At 40.6% G+C, this 18,525-nt stretch overlaps 1 protein-coding gene across 2 annotated transcripts; it reads right to left on the reverse strand.

The window, feature by feature from the left end:
* LOC108025735 (myc protein) lies at positions 1–16,935 on the reverse strand. Of its 2 annotated transcripts, none has more exons than XM_050885281.1 (3): positions 16,315–16,935; positions 13,564–14,901; positions 1–4,745 (listed from the first exon to the last, which is right to left on the reverse strand). In XM_050885281.1, exons 2-3 carry the CDS (start codon positions 14,837–14,839, stop codon positions 3,820–3,822), a joined length of 2,202 nt encoding a protein of 733 aa, XP_050741238.1. In that variant the 5' UTR covers positions 14,840–14,901; positions 16,315–16,935; the 3' UTR covers positions 1–3,819. The 2 variants fall into 2 exon arrangements, with proteins under 2 accessions (XP_050741238.1, XP_016951812.1); XM_017096323.3 differs by having other exon boundaries at positions 13,564–14,905.
* Positions 16,936–18,525: the final 1,590 nt, after the last annotated feature.

Here is an 18,525-nt window from a genome sequence, read left to right on the forward strand (position 1 = left end):
TTAATTTCTTTCTTGGTATGTTGAAATATTTTTATTGTATAATTCCATTATCATAAATTTTGAAAAAAAATATTTAAACGGTTTGTTTCTATATATAGTAGTGTGTGTATATATATAAGTGTGTGTGTGTGTGTGTTGCGTGTAATATATATATTGTTTATATATGTAAAAGGTACATAAAATGTAATTTATTGTGTTTACTTTTCTCATTTTTTTTCGCTTTCAATTTGTTTTTCATTAATAGGTAACTACATAACGAGTTAAAAATTATTAGATAGTTTATTAATATAGGTGTTTAGCTTGATTCGCCAGTTAAATCAATATTATTTTGCGATTTTTACACATACATAATAAGCAATAACCAAAGTGAACAGAATTTTCATAACTTCTTTTGTCATCAAATCAAAAATATGCTTTTCAAAGATATATATATATAGTCATAGGGGTATGAAAAAAAAGGCTTTAATATACATGTAATAATTCAATCATGTTCGTCTATAGTTTCATGTTTTTCGTTCAGTGTGTTAACAGTTTTTTTTATGCTTTCATTTCAATGAGTTTTTCGCATTTTTTTTGTCACAAGTTTTTACATTTGTTGTTTTTTTTTCTCTTCAAATCATTTTCTTTTTGTTTAATAATAAATGTTTAACAACTAATTCAAATAGTAGTTTGTGTGTGTGTATAATATAAAAAAATTTCATAATCATAAAAATATATTTAAACTTAAAAACTTTTCTTTTTAATTATAAACGTATTTTATAAGAAAAAAAAGTTTAATGTTTTTTTTGTTTTGTTTTGTTTGCGAGGATTTTGGTTTTGGTCATAGTTTAATAATATATATATATATTTTTGTAATAAAAAAAATTATGTTTAAAAATGCTCTTTCACTTGAATTTGTTGTTTCGTTAATAAATTAATTAAAGGACTAAACCAAGAAAAGGTTTGCTTTTCGTATTTTTGTTTCTTGTCATTTGTTTTTAGGTTTTAGGTTTTTAGTTTATTGTATCGTAAATTTGTACGGTTCTTGTTTTTGTTTGTTGAAATTACAGAAAGAAAACAAGGCTTTTAATTGTTTAAACTATTTCTTGTATGTACTATAGGAAAATAGGTGCATTCGTGTGTGTATTGTGTGTGTATATATATAGGTGTGAGTGTGTGAGTGTGTGTGTGTGTACTGTGTGTACTGTGTGTTTGTTGGTTTATTGAAGTTTTGTTTTCGTTTCGCGTTGTACAATTCGCTTAAGTCTATTGCTTTGTGTTTTCTCTCCGGGTTTTGTGTTTTCTATAAAAATAATTCCATCTCTTGGGTTTTGGGTTCGCTATTTTGTAGGCGTGTGTAACTATTATTTAACGAGATTGCTATTTACAGTGTGTACACATTGGTTTTTGTTTTTTTTGGTCGAAACAATACAAAAAATATACTCTTTAATTGTTTGTCCACGTATATGTAGTTTCTTTTTCCATTTAACAAGTTTTGTTTTTAGTGTAATTGAAGTATTCAATAAAGAAAGAGTTAAGTTTGCTTTTCAAGAAGTTTTTGCGGCGGCGTAATAAAGAAAAAGTAAAAGATACAAAATATTTCATGGGTTCGAACGTAAAGCTAGTGGTAAACAAAAAAAAATTATAAGAATATATATATATGTATATATATTTATATATTTTTGGGTATAGGTATAGGTATAGTAGGTATTAGCCATTAGCCTAGAACTCACATAAAAAAAATGTCGTTGAAACGTCGCCCTACACTATATAGAAATTTACTGCCTACATGTATATGGGTGTGTATGCCTACACTATATAACCTCCCCCGCGATCTCGTTCAATTTCTGGTCATCAAATATATCTATATATCGAATATCCATACATATACATATCATGTGTGTTTTTTTCGTGTGTTTGTGTGTGTGTCTAAACCTAAATAACAGTTGACATTTCCTTAGAATCGCGTTCGTGCTTCCCTACACATACTCTCTCATGCGCTTATTCACTTCATTAGCATTAGCTCCATGTCCTTTAGTTTAGTAGTAGTTATTTAGTAGTTGATATTTAGATGCGTGTAAACAATCGGTATAATCGTTAATCATATATAACATATCGCCGAGAGGCTATAACTTATTAGCAAAAAATCGACAGTTAAACAGCTCACAAAAGTTTGAGTTTTCTCTTGGGTCTTGGGTCGCATGGGTGTATATATCGCTCTGGGTCTCTCGTAACTCCAATCACAAACTTTGCAGCCAATTTCTCCACTCTCCACTCTCCCCCTCTCCTATCTACCTATCGGCTATTCTCGAGAGGTTTTCGTTTAGGTTTAGCACTATTAAATAGTTTAAAGTTTCCTTAATTCCGCTTTGTTTTCGTTAAGTTTTGCGCATTTCATATGCATAGTTATCAGTTAAAAAATATATATATATATATGTGTGTTTATATGTATACCTAGGTGTAGCAAAAAAAAAAAAAGAATAATAATAGTAAAGATAATATGATTGTAAAAAGGTTCCCATATATGCACACGAATATAACTACATTCATATTTGAATCTTCATAGCAAATAAAATGTATTTTCTCAATATAGGCAGTAGAGTTCAGGGTTTTTGTTGTTTTTGTTTTTCGGGTGTATATAAAAAGCGTTTTCTTTTTCATCTTCGCGTCGTCTAGCATATACATGCGTGTGTGTGTATATATATATATATAGGATTCTATACATATATGGTTAATAGCGGGAGGATATCTCTGAGGGTCTAAGCAAAAGCATTGAGGTTTCTTTTCTGCTCCAAGGATGCGTCCTAAAAGATACACAGCAGAACCCAAAGGCGCGTGTAAAAAAGATACATCCATAGTTTCTGGGGTAAGTTCTAGGTAAACACTAGTGAACCAAAGTTAGAAGTCGGGGTTCCGCATTGCTTCGTCAAGAAGTTTGGAACCCATTTAGATGGTTTTTTCTTGGGGTGTGGGTGGGGGTGGGGGTGTGATATACCAACCAAAAGTTCTACTTTTAGCTATACTAACATACCTAAATATATCTCATCGTTCTCACTTCCGATTTTGTGTGCTCTTCTATCTCCTCTTTGTGGCTCTTCGTTGTAACTTTTGTCTGTTTTCCGTTTCCGTTTCCGTTCTTGTGTTTCCCTTTGTGTTGTGTTTCTCCTCTCTTCCTCTCCCTCTCCCTGTCCGTCCTCTTCTGCTTTCTTCACTATTACTTTCACTTTTCATTGTTTGGTTCCTTGTCCTTATTTTTGTTGGTTTTTCCTTTTGTAACTTTCTTTGCTTAAATCTTGTTTTCCTTTTTGTTTACTTCATGGTTAAGTAGCTAATTCAAAAAAATAACTATCGTATGTCTATCGAAATAACCTATATCATATACGCTATATACAGACCCCTAAACGTTAGCTAAGCCTAGTCCTAGCAACATATGCAGCGAATAAAAAAAGAACACTTCAACTTGATTCCAAAAAAAAACCGTTTTCGTTCATTTCCATATGCCAAATCAAGACGTGCGGAAAGAAAATCATATATATATCACATTAAAGAAATCAAATTTGTTAAATCACTTGTACACTACCCCTGTCGAAAGGTACGAGGGGGGAAAAAAACACTAAGATGAAGCAAGCAAATCGTTAAAAATAACCTACCAACTGATATTGAAGTTCTCCACGGTCAAAAAAAAAAGAATCATTCATAGGCTTAAGGTCAAGAAAGAGGCGAAGAATCGCAAAAAATAGGATGCCATACAGCAGGTGTACATGTGTATGGAGTGGGTGGGGCTCCTAGCTCTACGCCGCCGCCGCCGCCGCCGCCTTAGGCAGATAGCAGGTGACAAGACTATCCACTGACCGAGTGCGGTTCGGACTTGACCATCCTGTAGCGGGCCAGGATCTCCTGCTGCTGCTTGAGCTTCATGCTCAGCACCTGGCGCTGCATGCTCAGCTCCTGCTCCTCCTGGGTCAGCTGGGTGCACAGCTTGGCCGCCTCGCGCAGTATGTTCACCTTGGGCGCCCGCTCCTTGTCCCTGATGGTGGGTATCTGCTTCTTGAGGGCCTCGAACAGGTTCTTCAGCCCGATGCGACGCTGTCGCTCCATGTCGTTGTGCTGATTACGCTTCTCGATCGTATCGGCCTCGTCCAGTCCGAGGACAAAGTCCTTCCGGAGCACACTGCTGCCCGAGCCGGTGCCGGAGGACAGGCCAGTGGTGGTGCCGCCAGTGCGTCGCTGCCAGGCCCGGTCCATGGGGTCCATGTCCTTGGAGCCAGCCGACAGCGGGGATATGCTGCCCGACGACGTGGCCGACGGACTGACCACCACCTTCTTGCCGCGACACTTCTTGCCCATCATGATGCCGTTCGGCATGACCACGCTGCCGCCGGCGCTGCCGCTGGAGGTGAAGACGCCGCCGGGGGCCTTCAGGCAGGTGCGCTTGCGCTTGTTGGAGCTGGTGGTGAAGCTCGACTGCGAACTGGAGCTGGAGCTGCTCGAGTCCACGGACAGGGGCGAGTAGGACGGCGAGGCGGAGGAGCAGCTCTGGTAGGGCGTGCTCGAGGGCGAGGGATAGCGCGAGTTGGCCACCGACTTCACCGGACTGCTGCTGGCCGGCGTGTACGGCAGATTGAAGTTGTTGTAGCGCGTCTTCTGCTTCATGTGATCGATGGAGATCTTGTGGGCCATCTTGGTCTGCAGGGCGCCCATCACGTGGCACGAGGGGTTCGTGGGCAGCTTCTTGTCCGTGTACGACACCACATCGATTTCCTCGTCTGCAAAAAGGAGTGAAGGGGGGAGAATTCTGGTTAGCAAGGGCGTTTCCTTATAGATCCCACATCTTATATTTAACATATCCCCCCCTTATCACTATGCAACGCACTGTGGTGCAACTTCTTTGGGTCTTCGCCTTGGTTCAATGGTCGCAACGGAAGCGCTAAATTAGCGCAACGGAAGAGTCTAGTGCTGCGAAAGCTGCCCCCCAGCACAGCCCCCGTCCCAGTCCCATGCCCCATGCCCCAGTCCATATATCTCTGGCCATCCCTGTGTATCTCCGGTTTTCCCTGTTGCCAGGCGGAATTACGTGGGATGTGGGGCCAAGGAAAGGGCAGCAGGCAAAAAAGAAAAAGTAAATGAAAATAAAAATAAAAGAGGGCCAAACACAAAAAGGCGGAGACAGACCAATGACGTCAACACAAAGGGGCGTCGTCTGCCTGTCGCGACGCCACTTGAAATTGAAATCCGTGCAAATCTATTGCTTCCTGAAGTCTGATACCACGTAGCTGTGGCAAGGAAACGAAACTATACCCCAAAACGTTGACACACTAATCCGCTTTGGCTTTGTTTTGCTTTTCCACGCCCACACCTAAGTCATAATTCTAGCCAAGGGGTCATTAACTTGTGCTAAGGGGCAACGAATGCAAAATAGAAAAGCAAAACATTTGAGGGGCTTTGGAGCAGTAGATACCGAGTGTTGCATGAGGATAATGGCTTGGAATTCGTCATTTTCTTGCTTCTGATGATTTATTTTTCATAAAATGCAGCCTTCGATTGCCAGGCAACATTTCGGTATTTATACATTTCGAACACAAATCAACTGTTTAAACAATTTCTCTTATTTTCTGCCCAACACAACAGGCAACTGTGCAAGCAGCAGGCAAGCACAGCAAAAAAAAAAAAAGCAGGAAAAAAGCAAACTTTGCGCTTGACAACAAGGTAAATAGGGAATTGAAGAGCGCCGAGGGAGTGCAGAGGGTGGGTGGGGGCAGGTGGTCTGGGACTGCTGACAAGTGCAACAAGTTGCGAGTTGCAAGATCAAGTGCATGGGAGACTGGCGAAAATAAACATTGAATAAATCCCCAACTGGAAACCGCAACGAAATCGAAACCTGCCGAAGAACCGCCTGAGTGGGCATGAGTCAGATTCTTTCAGGAGAATCGAGAGATAAACCCAGCCAGAAGCCAGTTCTTGGTTCTCCTGTTTTTATTTCCCCCGCTTTTGCCAACGTCATCATTCCACTTTGGCTAGACAAGCAACAGACCACCAAGATCTTCCCCCCCTCGACAAAATCTTGGAATGCAGCCTCCTCGACGGCCATTTTTCGTAATAAAAAAAAAGGTTCTTTGGCAGGGGGCAAGCTGATGAGGTAGAAGCTTCAGGCAGGACAGTAAACTCTGAGGAATGCCACAAGAATGGGGAAATTCCTTTAACAAAAATACAAATCTATGTACAAACGAATCTATGGCAAAGATAGAATAAACATTCGTGGGAAAAATGCACTTTGAAATTCTAGTAGAGTATGACTCTAGCTCAAAAAACTTAGTCTAAAAAATCAATAAATGCAAAAAATCACAGGAACAACTGTCAGGCGAGATTTCCAGCGAACAGCTTCATTTCAATATCGAAAGGGGAATTTCCAGACGGAGACCCACCCCACCGCATTTCGCCAGAGACAATGAATGAATGATAAAATAATGCAGAAATAAAAGAAAAAAAATCAACAGAGCAAAATTGCATTCTTCCCTCGTTTTCTCCCTCACTGATTATCAACAAACTGCATCTGCAGCCCCGGCAAAAGTGCATGCAGTTCGGAGATACAAAGATACAAAGATACAAAGATACAAAGATACAGAGGTACAGAGATACAGAGATACTCGCCTCGCGTATAATAATAAAAATAAAAACTAGGGTTGTGCCCGGGGGGGGAGCTTTTTAGCATAGTTTTACTAACGGTTATTCCGCGCAAATCGGATGCTGCCTCCTCTATACCCATATGCCTCATACATCCCATGCGCCGCATATCGCGCCGCTCTCCCGACGGATTCGAAAAACCAGACAAACTCGTTTGATGCATTAAAATACAAGAAACCGCGTAGCAGAAGCAGACAAACCAAACAAAGCAACTTTTATTTTTTTTTCTTTATTATTTATTCGAGACGGCAGCAGCAACTTTTGTTGCTAAGCGAGCGCGAAGCCAAGATCAAATCGTAATAATAAAGCAAAAAGCCGAGAAGCGGGCTGAAGGATGGCCTACAGACTGGTGGATACCCTTTTTGGTATTGTTGCGAAACTTGGTCGAGTTGTGTATTTCAGTCTCAGCCAGCTGTATACCGAATTCGGTTCAAGTATCTCAAAGAACCTAAAAGTTATCCGCTCTCATATCATTTTCTAGGGATCATATGGTATAGCAATATCACGCTGAAACTTGGGATACAAAGATTTGCGGGAAAAACAAAGCTTAGGAGAAAGTTTCGCCAAGAAATATAGTCGTTACCCCGCTGCTGTAGGGTATCAAAAATACCAGAGAGGAAGCTGCCGGCGATTATAATTGCAAATAAAATGCACACAAGCCGCCACATGTTGCGCAACTTTGGTGCAGGAAGGAGGGGGAGGTGGCGGTGGGCTGGGTTTTCCTGCCCCTGCATACGTATGGGAGAAACGTGTGTGATAAGCCCAGAGACGCCTTTTGCCCTATAAATTTAGCATAGGCACCGGGGGTTAGGTGAGATGATGCGGACAGACAGCCCAAAGGGTGGACCCCAAAAGAGACGAGTATAAAAAATATAAAAGTAAAAAAGGGGACAAGTGCATCATCAATACAAAGGGGCAGAGCAGAAATGCAGCAGATGAGAACGACGATGCTGCAGATACAGTATCGTACAGATGCGAGGGTTAAATACCCAGTATCTTTTGGGTTGGGCAAATGAAATTGAAATGGCAAAGGCAAAAGCAAAGGCACAGGCACAAGCACAAGCACAGACACTGGCAAAATGATGTAATACAGACAAGAATTTTTGAAAAAGCCTATAAAAATAAAAGAGCTACAGAGCGCGAAAAAGGCAGCGAGTGCGATACAGTGGGATAAATTAAGAGCAATTGGGGATAGAACGTGGCCTGGCCACTTACTCATCAATTTGGATTTAAATATTTGATTTTTAAACAATTTCAAATTTATATCTTTGCAAATTTGTTTAATAACAAACGCGCTGTTGTTCTCTATTTTTTGCTCTGCCTGTGCGACTCTTATGACACATCTCCGTGAATGAATTATAATGAATAAATTGCAATGTAATGAATTATTAGTTGGAAGAAAGTTCCATTCGGCGGCAGAGGAATTCGACTGTTTAGATCATCGTCGGTGGGTGTGAGCAATTCTTCTCCATACGTTCTTGCTTTTTCGCGCCTTGCACTTTTCTATCTATTTGTTTACGAATCGCACACATTTTTAACGATTCCCGAGAATTGGCGAGTTTCGTGGAAGCCGTGAAAAATCAAGAACGTAAACATATCAAAATGCACGTGGGCATGGCTCCTCGCCGTTTTCCCACGCCTCACCACCCCCACACCACACACACTATATCTTTTTGCGTTGGCATTTCGCATGAAAATCAAATAAATTGCAACTGCAACGGCAACACATGTTGCACTTTTGCCAAAGGTTAAGAGACGCAGAGCAGCGGCAGAAATTGCATCTGCAGCGGCGACTGCAACAGAAATTGCAGCCGCAACAGCAACATCTGCTGGCAACATGTCGCTCAACCGCAGCCTGCCACACCGCTGGCCAGCCAAATGGGTCAGAGAAGTTAAGGATATAAAATAAATACAAATGTAAACATTACATTACATTAAAAATAAAATAACAAAAGAAAATCTCATAACTTTTAGAAAATATTTTCTTTTTCCCCAACATTTTTTCTTTTATAATATATTGATCACTATTAAAATTCTAATATCTTTTGAATGTAAATTTAAAATTAAAACCAATCTTATTCATTTTTCGCCCGCTGTTTTATCAACAAAAGCGGAAAAACAGTGTTTCCACTGCACTGACAGATTTTCCCACGCGCATTTCTTGCACTTTTCCCTCCTCTATTTTTTTTTTTGCGCCCGCCTATTTGATTTTCTCGGCTTTTCCTTTTCCTTTTTTTTTTGTTGTAGTGACGTAGTCAGTGGGAATTTCATCATCGGAGGAAAAGCAGGATGTGAGTCATCAAGTTGAGCCTTTTCCGATGGAAACCCCTTCCCGAAAGTGCGCAAATAATGACTAATGTTGCACATTGTCGCAGTGCGACACATCACAATAAAACACGATGATCATAGATGTGTGGTACGGGGGCATCTCCATCCCCAATGTAGTAATGTGGCTGTGGCACATAAATTATGAAAATGCGTCTGGCAACATTTCGCTGCTTTGGCAACATTCTTGGGCGTGGAGCATCTTACTTATGTACAGATCCGTATACATCTATTTGGATGTACATACGCACATACAGGAAATCTCTCATAAACGCTGAAAGGGAGGCTCGTTTGTTAAGAAGAAAAAAAAAAAAAGATAAATAAATAAAGCTGTGCCAAGTGCGTGAGAGCGCGCAAGAGGGGGGCACAAAAAGCTCTGCTCTTTATGGGCTTTTCGTTTTTTTTTTGCTTCTTTTATTTTTTATAACGCCGACGTCGCCGCTTTTGCGACCTTGAGCATAACAATTTATTGCTACACGTGTGCGAATAAAGCAACAACATTGGGCCAACTACGACGCAATTCGCAGGCCGGAGAGAGACGGCACCAGCGGGGATAGATAAGGACGGGGCGAGAGGCGCCTAGCAACAGTCAAAGCCGAAAAACGAGCAAAAAAAAAAAACTCAAGACCCAGCCGGAATAAAAAACATACGGCCCATTGTCAAGAGCGCTTTTTGGGGGGCCCTTGCAAAAGGCCTCCCTTCCTTTCCCTCATCTCATTCCCCATTCTTTTTATGATCTATTCTGGAACTTACTATTTTTATTATTTAAGTATGATATCATTACTTAGTATTTTTAAATTTTTTTGTCATTTTATATCATTAAAGAGTACATTTTTAAAACATTTAAACATTTTTTTAAAAGAGGTAAACAAACTTTATAAATCAAATAAGATTTGGTATATTTTTAGTATGTTTTGAAATAAAATTAGGTAATTTTAGTATGATTTGGTATACAATTTGGTATTTTCTTAGTATGTTTTGGAATCATATTTGGTATATTTCAGTATTTATTTGAAAATTCAGCTAGAAATCCGTTGTTTCACTGACATTCATCAATCTTGAAAGATTTCCAACCCAATTGTTTACTTCTATCCCCTGCCTACTTTCGATTGCCGACTTTTGCTAAGCGCATAAATTAAAGTTGGCGGAAATCGAGAGTGAACCCCGCGAAAAGAGGAGGCCCGAAAAGGCAATAGTTTTTGCGTTTTTTCGCCAACTCGGTGTGTTGGCCATAAAAGTTAAATTTGGTTTCTCGTCTTTTCCCTTGCCGCAGTGCCGCAGTGCCGCGCCGTGCCGCCCCCCCATTTCGTTGGCCACGCACTTTTTTCCAGCGAATGTCTGACCTTGGTTCAGTTCATTAACATTTCACTCCAAGCCCGAAACGTACGCACAATCGCAAGGTGCGAAATGCCAAAAACCAACACGCACTACCAAAAAGCAAATACGTATGTAGTATATACGTACTGTGTATTTGTATATATACAAAGGCGCCAGCATAGGCATGTGGCATCTCGCGTCCCGCTCACGCACCCGCAGGCCTTATCTGTTTGCCGAATTTTGTGCGTTGTTGCCAACCGGCCCTCTCGCTCGCACGTGACACGCCCCATCTCTGTCGCGCTCACGCGTGGGCTTTTATACTAATTAGAAGACTGCAGCATAGCGATAAAGAAAGCCATCCCCCCCACCGAAGAAGGAAAGGAAAGGAAAAAAAGAATTGATATTGATACAAGTGCGTGTCTTCGGGTAGCGCCCTCTCTCTCTCTCTCTCCCACATCCAGTCTGCGTATCTATGAATATTTGCTAATCTGCGGCACGCACCTGATTTCTTCTGCTATTTCTATATCTATTTCCAAGGAGAAATACGTTCGCAAAAACAAAAAAGAAGAAAAGAAAAGAAACGTATCTCGAACCACTTGTGTCAGGTTTTTTAGTTGCTAAATTAGCAGTGGAAAAATTATGATGTGATTGGGGGGGTGGTTGACTTTCGTCACCAAGATGTCACACGTGTTGGAACAAGTAATGCCCTTATGATACAATAGTTATTCCGAACTGAAGGCCTCGAAAAATCCATTAGATCTGGTATTTTATACTAGATTTGATGAAAATATACTAGTCATATCAAATGATCAATGGAATTTCTGCCTTTCTTAGGAAATCTGCACGGGTTTGGCATGGCAGCATAATTAAAATAAATAAATGGGGCCAGACGTGGGCGTTATTTCCTTAATTTATGCCAAGCATTTTGACCATATTTCTTTTTTATTTTACGACTTTTTTTATTCCTAAACCGTGTTGTATTCTTTTTTTGCGCGCGGCGGAAGAAAAGAAGCAAATAAATAAATATGTGGGGCGCTTGGCAACAAGAATGAAAAAGCACAAACTGTAACAAAAGCACACAAACTGCAAAAGCAAAAGCAAAAGCAGACAACACCCCAAAAGCAAAAGCGCAAAAACCAAAACAAACGTGCAAATATCGTTGTTGCTGCAATTTCTTGGTTTAACTGCACTCGGCAAATTGCAAGAGAGAGAAAGAGAGAGAGAGCGGCGCACGAGCGAGAGGGGGCTAGCGCCGTCACAACAAGTTTCATTGCTTTTGCTTTTTGCAAAGCACAATTGCTCGGCTTTTTCGGCAAATTCTTGTTGTGTTTGCAATGTTTTGCGAATATTTCCATATTTTGTTAGCTAATATTTTGTTTTTCTCTTACTTTTCCACACTTATTTACTATTTTTTTTTTAATGAGCTGCAAAAAAGCTCCACGAAATAGTAGTAGTAGTAATTGTTTATGGCCCATTGTAGTACGAAAATGCACTCGTAGCTGCACTCGTAGTTGTAGCGTAAGACGTAGTAAAAATCAAGATGATTGACGTGACGTAAGCTTGCGAGGGTTGCTCAATGGATAGCGATTTGCGCGCCAAAAAGAGAGCGAGGAGACATTGAACTCGGGCGCAAAAAGGCGAAATGGGGCGGAAAGCGACGAAAAACATACCCTAGCTTAGGGTATGTTACGGGTAAAACTAATAAAATGATAACGAATAATGCACATGTTATAAAATGAGCTTAAAAGGTGTTGGTAGACTAAATATTTTGATAAATTTTTCAGGAAATTTTTTTTTAATATTTTTACCTTTTTATATTTTACCCTTATATGTTTGTTTGCTGGTTCCGTAAAGCCCGGAATACCCTTTATTTTCTTTTCACCCAGGGTATAAAAAAACCGCCAAGGAGGAAGGAAAATTTTGGGGATGTCTGCCACGTGGCCAGTGACCAGACATCCTTGAAAATTCGCACAACAACAGCGCGCTCAGCAGCCCGGCAAAGGAAAAGCCAAGAAAATTTTGGGGTGTTGGCCCGAAAGAGAGAGATTCCTATATACACTCGTAGGTGTATATAGTATGTGTGGCTTTTTTTTGTATTATTTTATTCTGGGCGTAGTTCTGCGCAAGAACATCACCATCATCCCCCGGGGTGATAAGTTTTTTGGAAGAGAGAGGATGACGCCATGGAGCAAATAAACACAATGAGCCATGAAAGCCACGCGCCAACATTTTCCCCGTTGTGGGTGGCAAGTAGGGGGGGGGCGGGAAAATCATAAAGGAAAGCCCAAAGCAGGAGCACACACAGCACAAAGCACATAGCACACATCGCAGCGAAAAGCACAAAAATCAATGGGGGGAAAATGGAAAATGGAAAACCACCGCAGACAGACGCCGGCGTCGCGTGGGCGTTTCTTTTTTTTTTTTTTTTTGTATTTATGTGTACTTTTGTGTGCAACGTAACAAGTTTACTACGTTTGCTGTTGACGTAGGCGTTTTCCGCCGATCGATTTTCCGGTTGCTTTCAGTGTACAGCGTACTTGTGTGTGTGCTGGGGCGTTATTTTGCACACCCACACGAAACGGAAGTGCGAACACTAGTTGAATGTGCAACACCCAAAGGCGAAAATGGGGGGCGTTTGGAAATTAATCGGCCACCCCATGAGGTGTCCTATTTCTATAATTAGTTTAGCTGCAAACAAGTGCCACAAAAGACTTTGTTAGTTGTGGTAGGTGCTAATATCTAGCCGCATACCGAATTTCAACAGCATTATCTAAATATAATCTACAGCGATTTTTATATTTTTTAAAATTTCTTTAGCTTTATCGGAACACTCAAACATATTTGCCAAACTTATGCCAAAAACTATTCGTATACCAAAATTCAACACCCTAGCCTTGGGTTCAGCTGGGTTATAAGGGGTTTTCGAATGTCTAAGTGCTTTTCTCAGCTGTGCCTTGGTCTAAGTCAACTTAAAACTACTATCTTGAGGGATATTACAAAAACTAAGCATTCAGACTCACCGGAATCGGAGGGAGTCTCGAGACTGGCGATTTTTATATTTTTTAAAATTTCTTTAGCTTTATCGGAAAACTCAAACATATTTGCCAAACTAATGCCAAAAACTATTCGTATACCAAAATTCAACCCCCTAGCCTTGGGTTCAGCTGGGTTATAAGGGGTTTTCTTAGCTGTGCCTTGGTCTAGGTCAAATTAAAACTACTATCTTGAGGGATATTACAAAAACTAAGCATTCAGACTCACCGGAATCGGAGGGGGTCTCGAGATTGGGTCCATCGTCCACCATATCGTTGCAGCGTGTATAGCTGTGATCGCTGATGTGCATCATGTGCAACATGCCGTTGCTGCTGCTGCTGCTGCTGCTGGTCTTGTTGGCCGCGTTTGTCGCACTGCTCAGGCTGCTGCGATGATGCCGCAGTCCAAAGTTGTGCGACTCGCCATCATCCGAGTCGGAATCGGAGCCGGTCGACGGCGGAGAGCCCACTGTACTGCAGCCAGTGGCTATATCGATGGCCTGCTGTTGCTCGTCAATCTGTTGGTTTGTCTGCTGTGGATTGTTGTTGCTGTTGTTGCTGTTGTTGCTGTTGCTGCTGCTGCTGCCGCTGCTGCTGTTTGTTGTCATATGGCTAACCAAATCGAGGACATCGATCAGCGCCGGTGTGGGGAACTGTATCGAGAGCTTGTCCTTGCCGACATTCTGCAGATCCCTGCTTATCTGCTGGATGTAGCTGTCATCGCCATCGTCGATGGTCAGTGAAATGTTATTGCTGCCTATCACACAGGCACGCAGGTCGACGTTGTGCCTGAACTCTGGGGCGGCCACCTCGTCGGTGAGACTGTGCGGGGTGTCGGGCCTCAGGTATTTCATGCTGTCGCCCAACGCCTGGCTGCTGTTGGTGCCAATGTTGTTCCGCTTGCGCAGCAGACTGCCGCCTGGCGGTATCAACATGTCCTCATCCTGGATGTGCTGCTGCTGCTGCTGGGACTTCTTATCGCCGCCACTCAAACGCCGGCGCTTCTGGCTGGCCATATAGTCCTGCTGATCCATGGGCTCCTTCTTGATGGCCATCGGCTGCTGTGGATTCGACTGGCTGCTGCTGCTGCTGTCCGTCGTTTGCGATCGCTGATATATGCTGCTGTAGGGATTTGTGGAGCCGGAAACCACGGCCAGGGCGATGGCGCTGCTTTCACTGTACGAGGAGGCGGCACTGTTGCTGCCGGTGCCGGATCCGGAACCGGATCCGTTGACCATCATGTTGCCGCTGCTAATGCAGTTGGCCATCGAGGACCACATGCAGTCGCCGTTGCGGATCTCCGGCTTCATGTCCTCCTCCGTGTCGTAGCCGGAGAAGATCATGTCCTCGTTGCCGAGCTTCTCCAAATCGCCGTGGATCGTGGGCCCGCCCGCCTGGGTGTCCATGTCGTACATGGGGGGCACATCGTTGTCGAAGAGGTGCCACAGGTCGTTGTCTTCGCTGGTGAAGTCGTCGGCGCGGAATTCGAAGATCGGTAGAGACATTGTGCCGAGTCGGTTTTTTGTTTCTTCAATATATATATAATATAGTTCCTGAGTGCTGACGGCTGCCTGGAAAGTAAAGGTAAGCGGAAAATGCGTTGTAGGAGGGAAAGCCATAAAAAATTGTGTATATTATAGATCCCTATAATTTTGGAACAACTATTCTTCTTGGTTTCCTTTTAGATCTCTGGGAAAGGTCGTACTATTTGATTAGTTTTCAAAACTTATCAACAAAAATACATTTAATTAAATTCAGTTTCCTTCCCTAATGACGTCAGGCGACGTCGAGGGTTATCAGAACTGAATAGATCCCATAGCCCTGTGTGTACTATCAACCATTTGCGTTCAAATTCGCGAATCTGCGCTCTTGACAACAGTAAAAACGAAGGAAAAAAAAAAACTATATAACAAAATTATATTCCTATTCCCATTCCATTTATAAGAAAAAATGACCTTCAACTGATAAACGCGCTGATCTCCCAGCTTTCGTCTGTATTACTCTGTTACAGCTTTCGCTTTTCATTCTCTCTTCGCAGAATCCGTTGCATTTCGCAGGAGAAGGAAGAGAAACTAACGGTTAAAGCGCTTCTCGAGATCGCTTGAGAACCCGTACAGTTTATAAGGAATATAATCTTTAGAGATCTCTTTTATTTTTTGAAAATCATAAGTTAATCAATTTGATTTTTTAAATTGTTGGTTTCGTTTTGTAAATTCTTTTCACTATTAAAATTATATTTTACAGATGTTCAAAAAATTAAAAACCTAAAAATACAATTTATGGTTTTATTTATTTTTTTAACTTGAGAACTTTTAGTTTGTTTATTAATATTTGAAGCTATTTTAATTTAGACACAACATTCAAAGATAGGAAATAGTTTTACACTTTTAAATCTATCTTTTTTAATTCACAAAATTTTTTGATCCTATAATTTTCTTTTCCTTTCCTTTTTGAGTTTTTCCTTTTTTATTTAACTCAGATGAAAGTAATATTTTTTTATTCTACAATTTAAGAGATTATTTGAAGAATTGAAACTTAAAATGTAACTAATAACTTTATTTATTTTCAGAACTTCTAAATATTTCTACTTTTACCCAGAACACTTTACTGAATAGAATTTCACAAGTTAAAAAATGACAGAACTTTGTGGAATTTAATGTGGCGAATTTCACAAGTGGGGAAATGATCTAGAACTTTGCGGTATTTAAATGTACCTATTTTCCAACCTCTAGGAACATTCCAATTTTTTCCCTGAATTCAACACTATTCCTTCCTGGAAATTCCCAGATTCAGTTATTTGCTAGCTTTGCGCGTGTGTGTGTGTGTGTTTAAGCACCGATCCTGCGATGGTGTGTCTTCACCGTTAGAACTGGCAGCTTTTTGCTTCGCCCCCGAAATTCTCTGGAAGTTCTTGGAATTGGCGCGGTTTCCCAGTCGACATATTTGCGGTAAATAGTCGCACATTCATCTTCGCACTCACCGTCTCTGCTCAATTGATTGTAATCCAATTTGTCCGGCTTTCCACCGCTTTCCAGTCGCTTTCGGCTGTGGCTATTTGTTGTATCCCGTTCCCGCCGTCTCACAAGTGTTGTTGCGCACTTTCTGCGTCAAAGGGGGGGAAAATCGAGGAGGAGATAGAAACAACACCAAAAAATAGGGACACCAAAAAAAATTCTTCCCGTTTAATTTGCACTGGCTGTTTTTTTTCTTCTTAGTTTTGTTTTACTAGTTTTTCACAAGTTTTTCTTTTCTCTGCTTTCCAATGATGAGTTGGTCGGTTTTTGCGCGGTTTATTTGTATTCTTCCCTTTTTTTTTCTTCTAATTTTAGGGATCTCTGGTTTTAGCACTATTATAACTTTGATGTGACATTTTCTCGTCGTCGTTGTGGGTGTGTGTGTGGTTTTTTTTTCTAGTGTATTGCAGTGTAGTTAAGTGGTTTAGTAACGCGTTGCTCGCTGGGCCAACTATTTGGGACAGTGTAGTCGGTGTAGTCTACGGTGATTGGGTTTTTCTTGTGTCGGGCGGAAAACAGCCAAAAATCCAATTCCACAAAGCGAAGAGAGAACTGAGGTCGCGATGAGCACGCGACGCCACACAAATAGCAAGTTAGTGAGTTTTCGCTGGTCGCCGGTCTTAAATAAAATTTTTCCCAGCCCGCGAGAGAGAGGCTCTCGCCGCGGCCGCGGCCGCTCTCACCGCCGCTCGCCGGGCGAGCGAGAGCGCGCGCCTCTTGAGTGGTTTCCCCTTGGAAGGCGAGAACAAAAGCTTTTGTTTGCCGAATTTATTGCATTTTGCAACGTAATACCCGTAAGTTCTACAAGGTTCTTCGATGACATTTGGCTATTTCATCACGTTTCCCCTGTTGTTCCCTTGATGTTCTTTGCGAGGGAGAGAAAAACGCCATTTACCGGCCCGCTCTCTCGCCGGCGCCGTCTCGCTCGCTCCCACGGTGCCGGGCACCTCAACTTGCCGGTTCTGTATGCCGGTTGAGTGCGAGAGAGGAGAGAGAGCGAGCAGCGGAAACCGAGAGAAAGAGCGCCACTCTACGAGTGGTGTTTACAAAAAATTGAGCGCGGCGCGAGCGGCTTTGAGTGGGAATGTCGGCGAATTGCATCACTGGCGAATGGGAAACATAAACAATTAACGAGAACTGATAAATATTAAAAGTGAGCAACAAATGCTTAAATTTAAAGGGAAATTAAGTGAGGGGAGATTATTTACCAGAAACGGGAGAAGGGAGGAGGAAATTGTAAGTATTACAATATTTTTACAAAAAAGTTCTACGTTTTATATTTAAAAACGAAGAAGTTATATTCTAAAATTAGTAAAAAAAAGAACTTGATAACCTAATTAACTTAGTGTGTTTTTTCTTTTTTCAAATTGTTTACTATATTAGTAACTAGAAAAAAGTACTATGTTTTCTAACTTAAAACAAAAAGCTGAAATTTCTAAAATTAGTAATCAAAAAATCTAATAATTTGTCTTTTTTTAAATTGTTTATCATTAAAAGTAAATAATAAAAAAGACTATATTTTTTACTTTAAAACAAAAAGTTACAATTTCTAAAATTAGTAATTAAAAAATGTAATAACTAAATTATGTATTTTATGTTTATATTAAAAAATAAACCATTTACAAGCACAAAAATATATACATTTTTTAAAAAGTTTCTATTAGTAAAATAGTTATGGAGCATTATATGTATAATTTTATATCCAATTAAAAAATAAAAATAAATGTTTTTCATAAGATTTTAACTCCTAACTAGAAAAAATATATAATTTTCTTAAAATTTATTAAGTTCTTGTTTTCTATTTTTGAATTCATTTCTATTTTAAATTTAATATGTATATATGTAGGTAAATGTAAGATAATATATTCCATAAAAAGTAAAATAAATTACCTTTCATCAACTTCCAACTTAGGTAACTGGAATGAAATATAACATATTTATAATATTTTTATTATTTTAATTTTATTTATTTATTACCAAAATGTTTTCTATTTTTTCATGCATTTCTTACACCTATTCCCGCTCCTAGCTTTTTTCGCCGTTCCCTTTGCGTTCCATTTGCTTCCATTTGTTTAGAATTCCAAATTCTTCCAAGAGCGCTTCTGCCCTCTATTTTTGCGCCTCCTCAGCCCTTCCACTGCAGCGCTTCTTTTGTACCGCTTCTCTTGCCCCCTCCT

The sequence above is a fragment of the Drosophila biarmipes genome, chromosome X, assembly GCF_025231255.1.
Source record: "Drosophila biarmipes strain raj3 chromosome X, RU_DBia_V1.1, whole genome shotgun sequence".
In the NCBI taxonomy this organism is placed as follows: Eukaryota; Metazoa; Arthropoda; class Insecta; order Diptera; family Drosophilidae; genus Drosophila; species Drosophila biarmipes.

Coding starts and splice junctions, on each gene's coding strand:
- LOC108025735 (XM_050885281.1), bottom strand. CDS start 14,839: ATGTCTCTACCGATCTTCGAATTCCGCGCCGACGACTTCACCAGCGAA. Junction 4,746..13,563: donor CGAGACCCCCTCCGATTCCG/GTGAGTCTGAAT, acceptor TCCTTTTTGCAG/ACGAGGAAATCGATGTGGTG.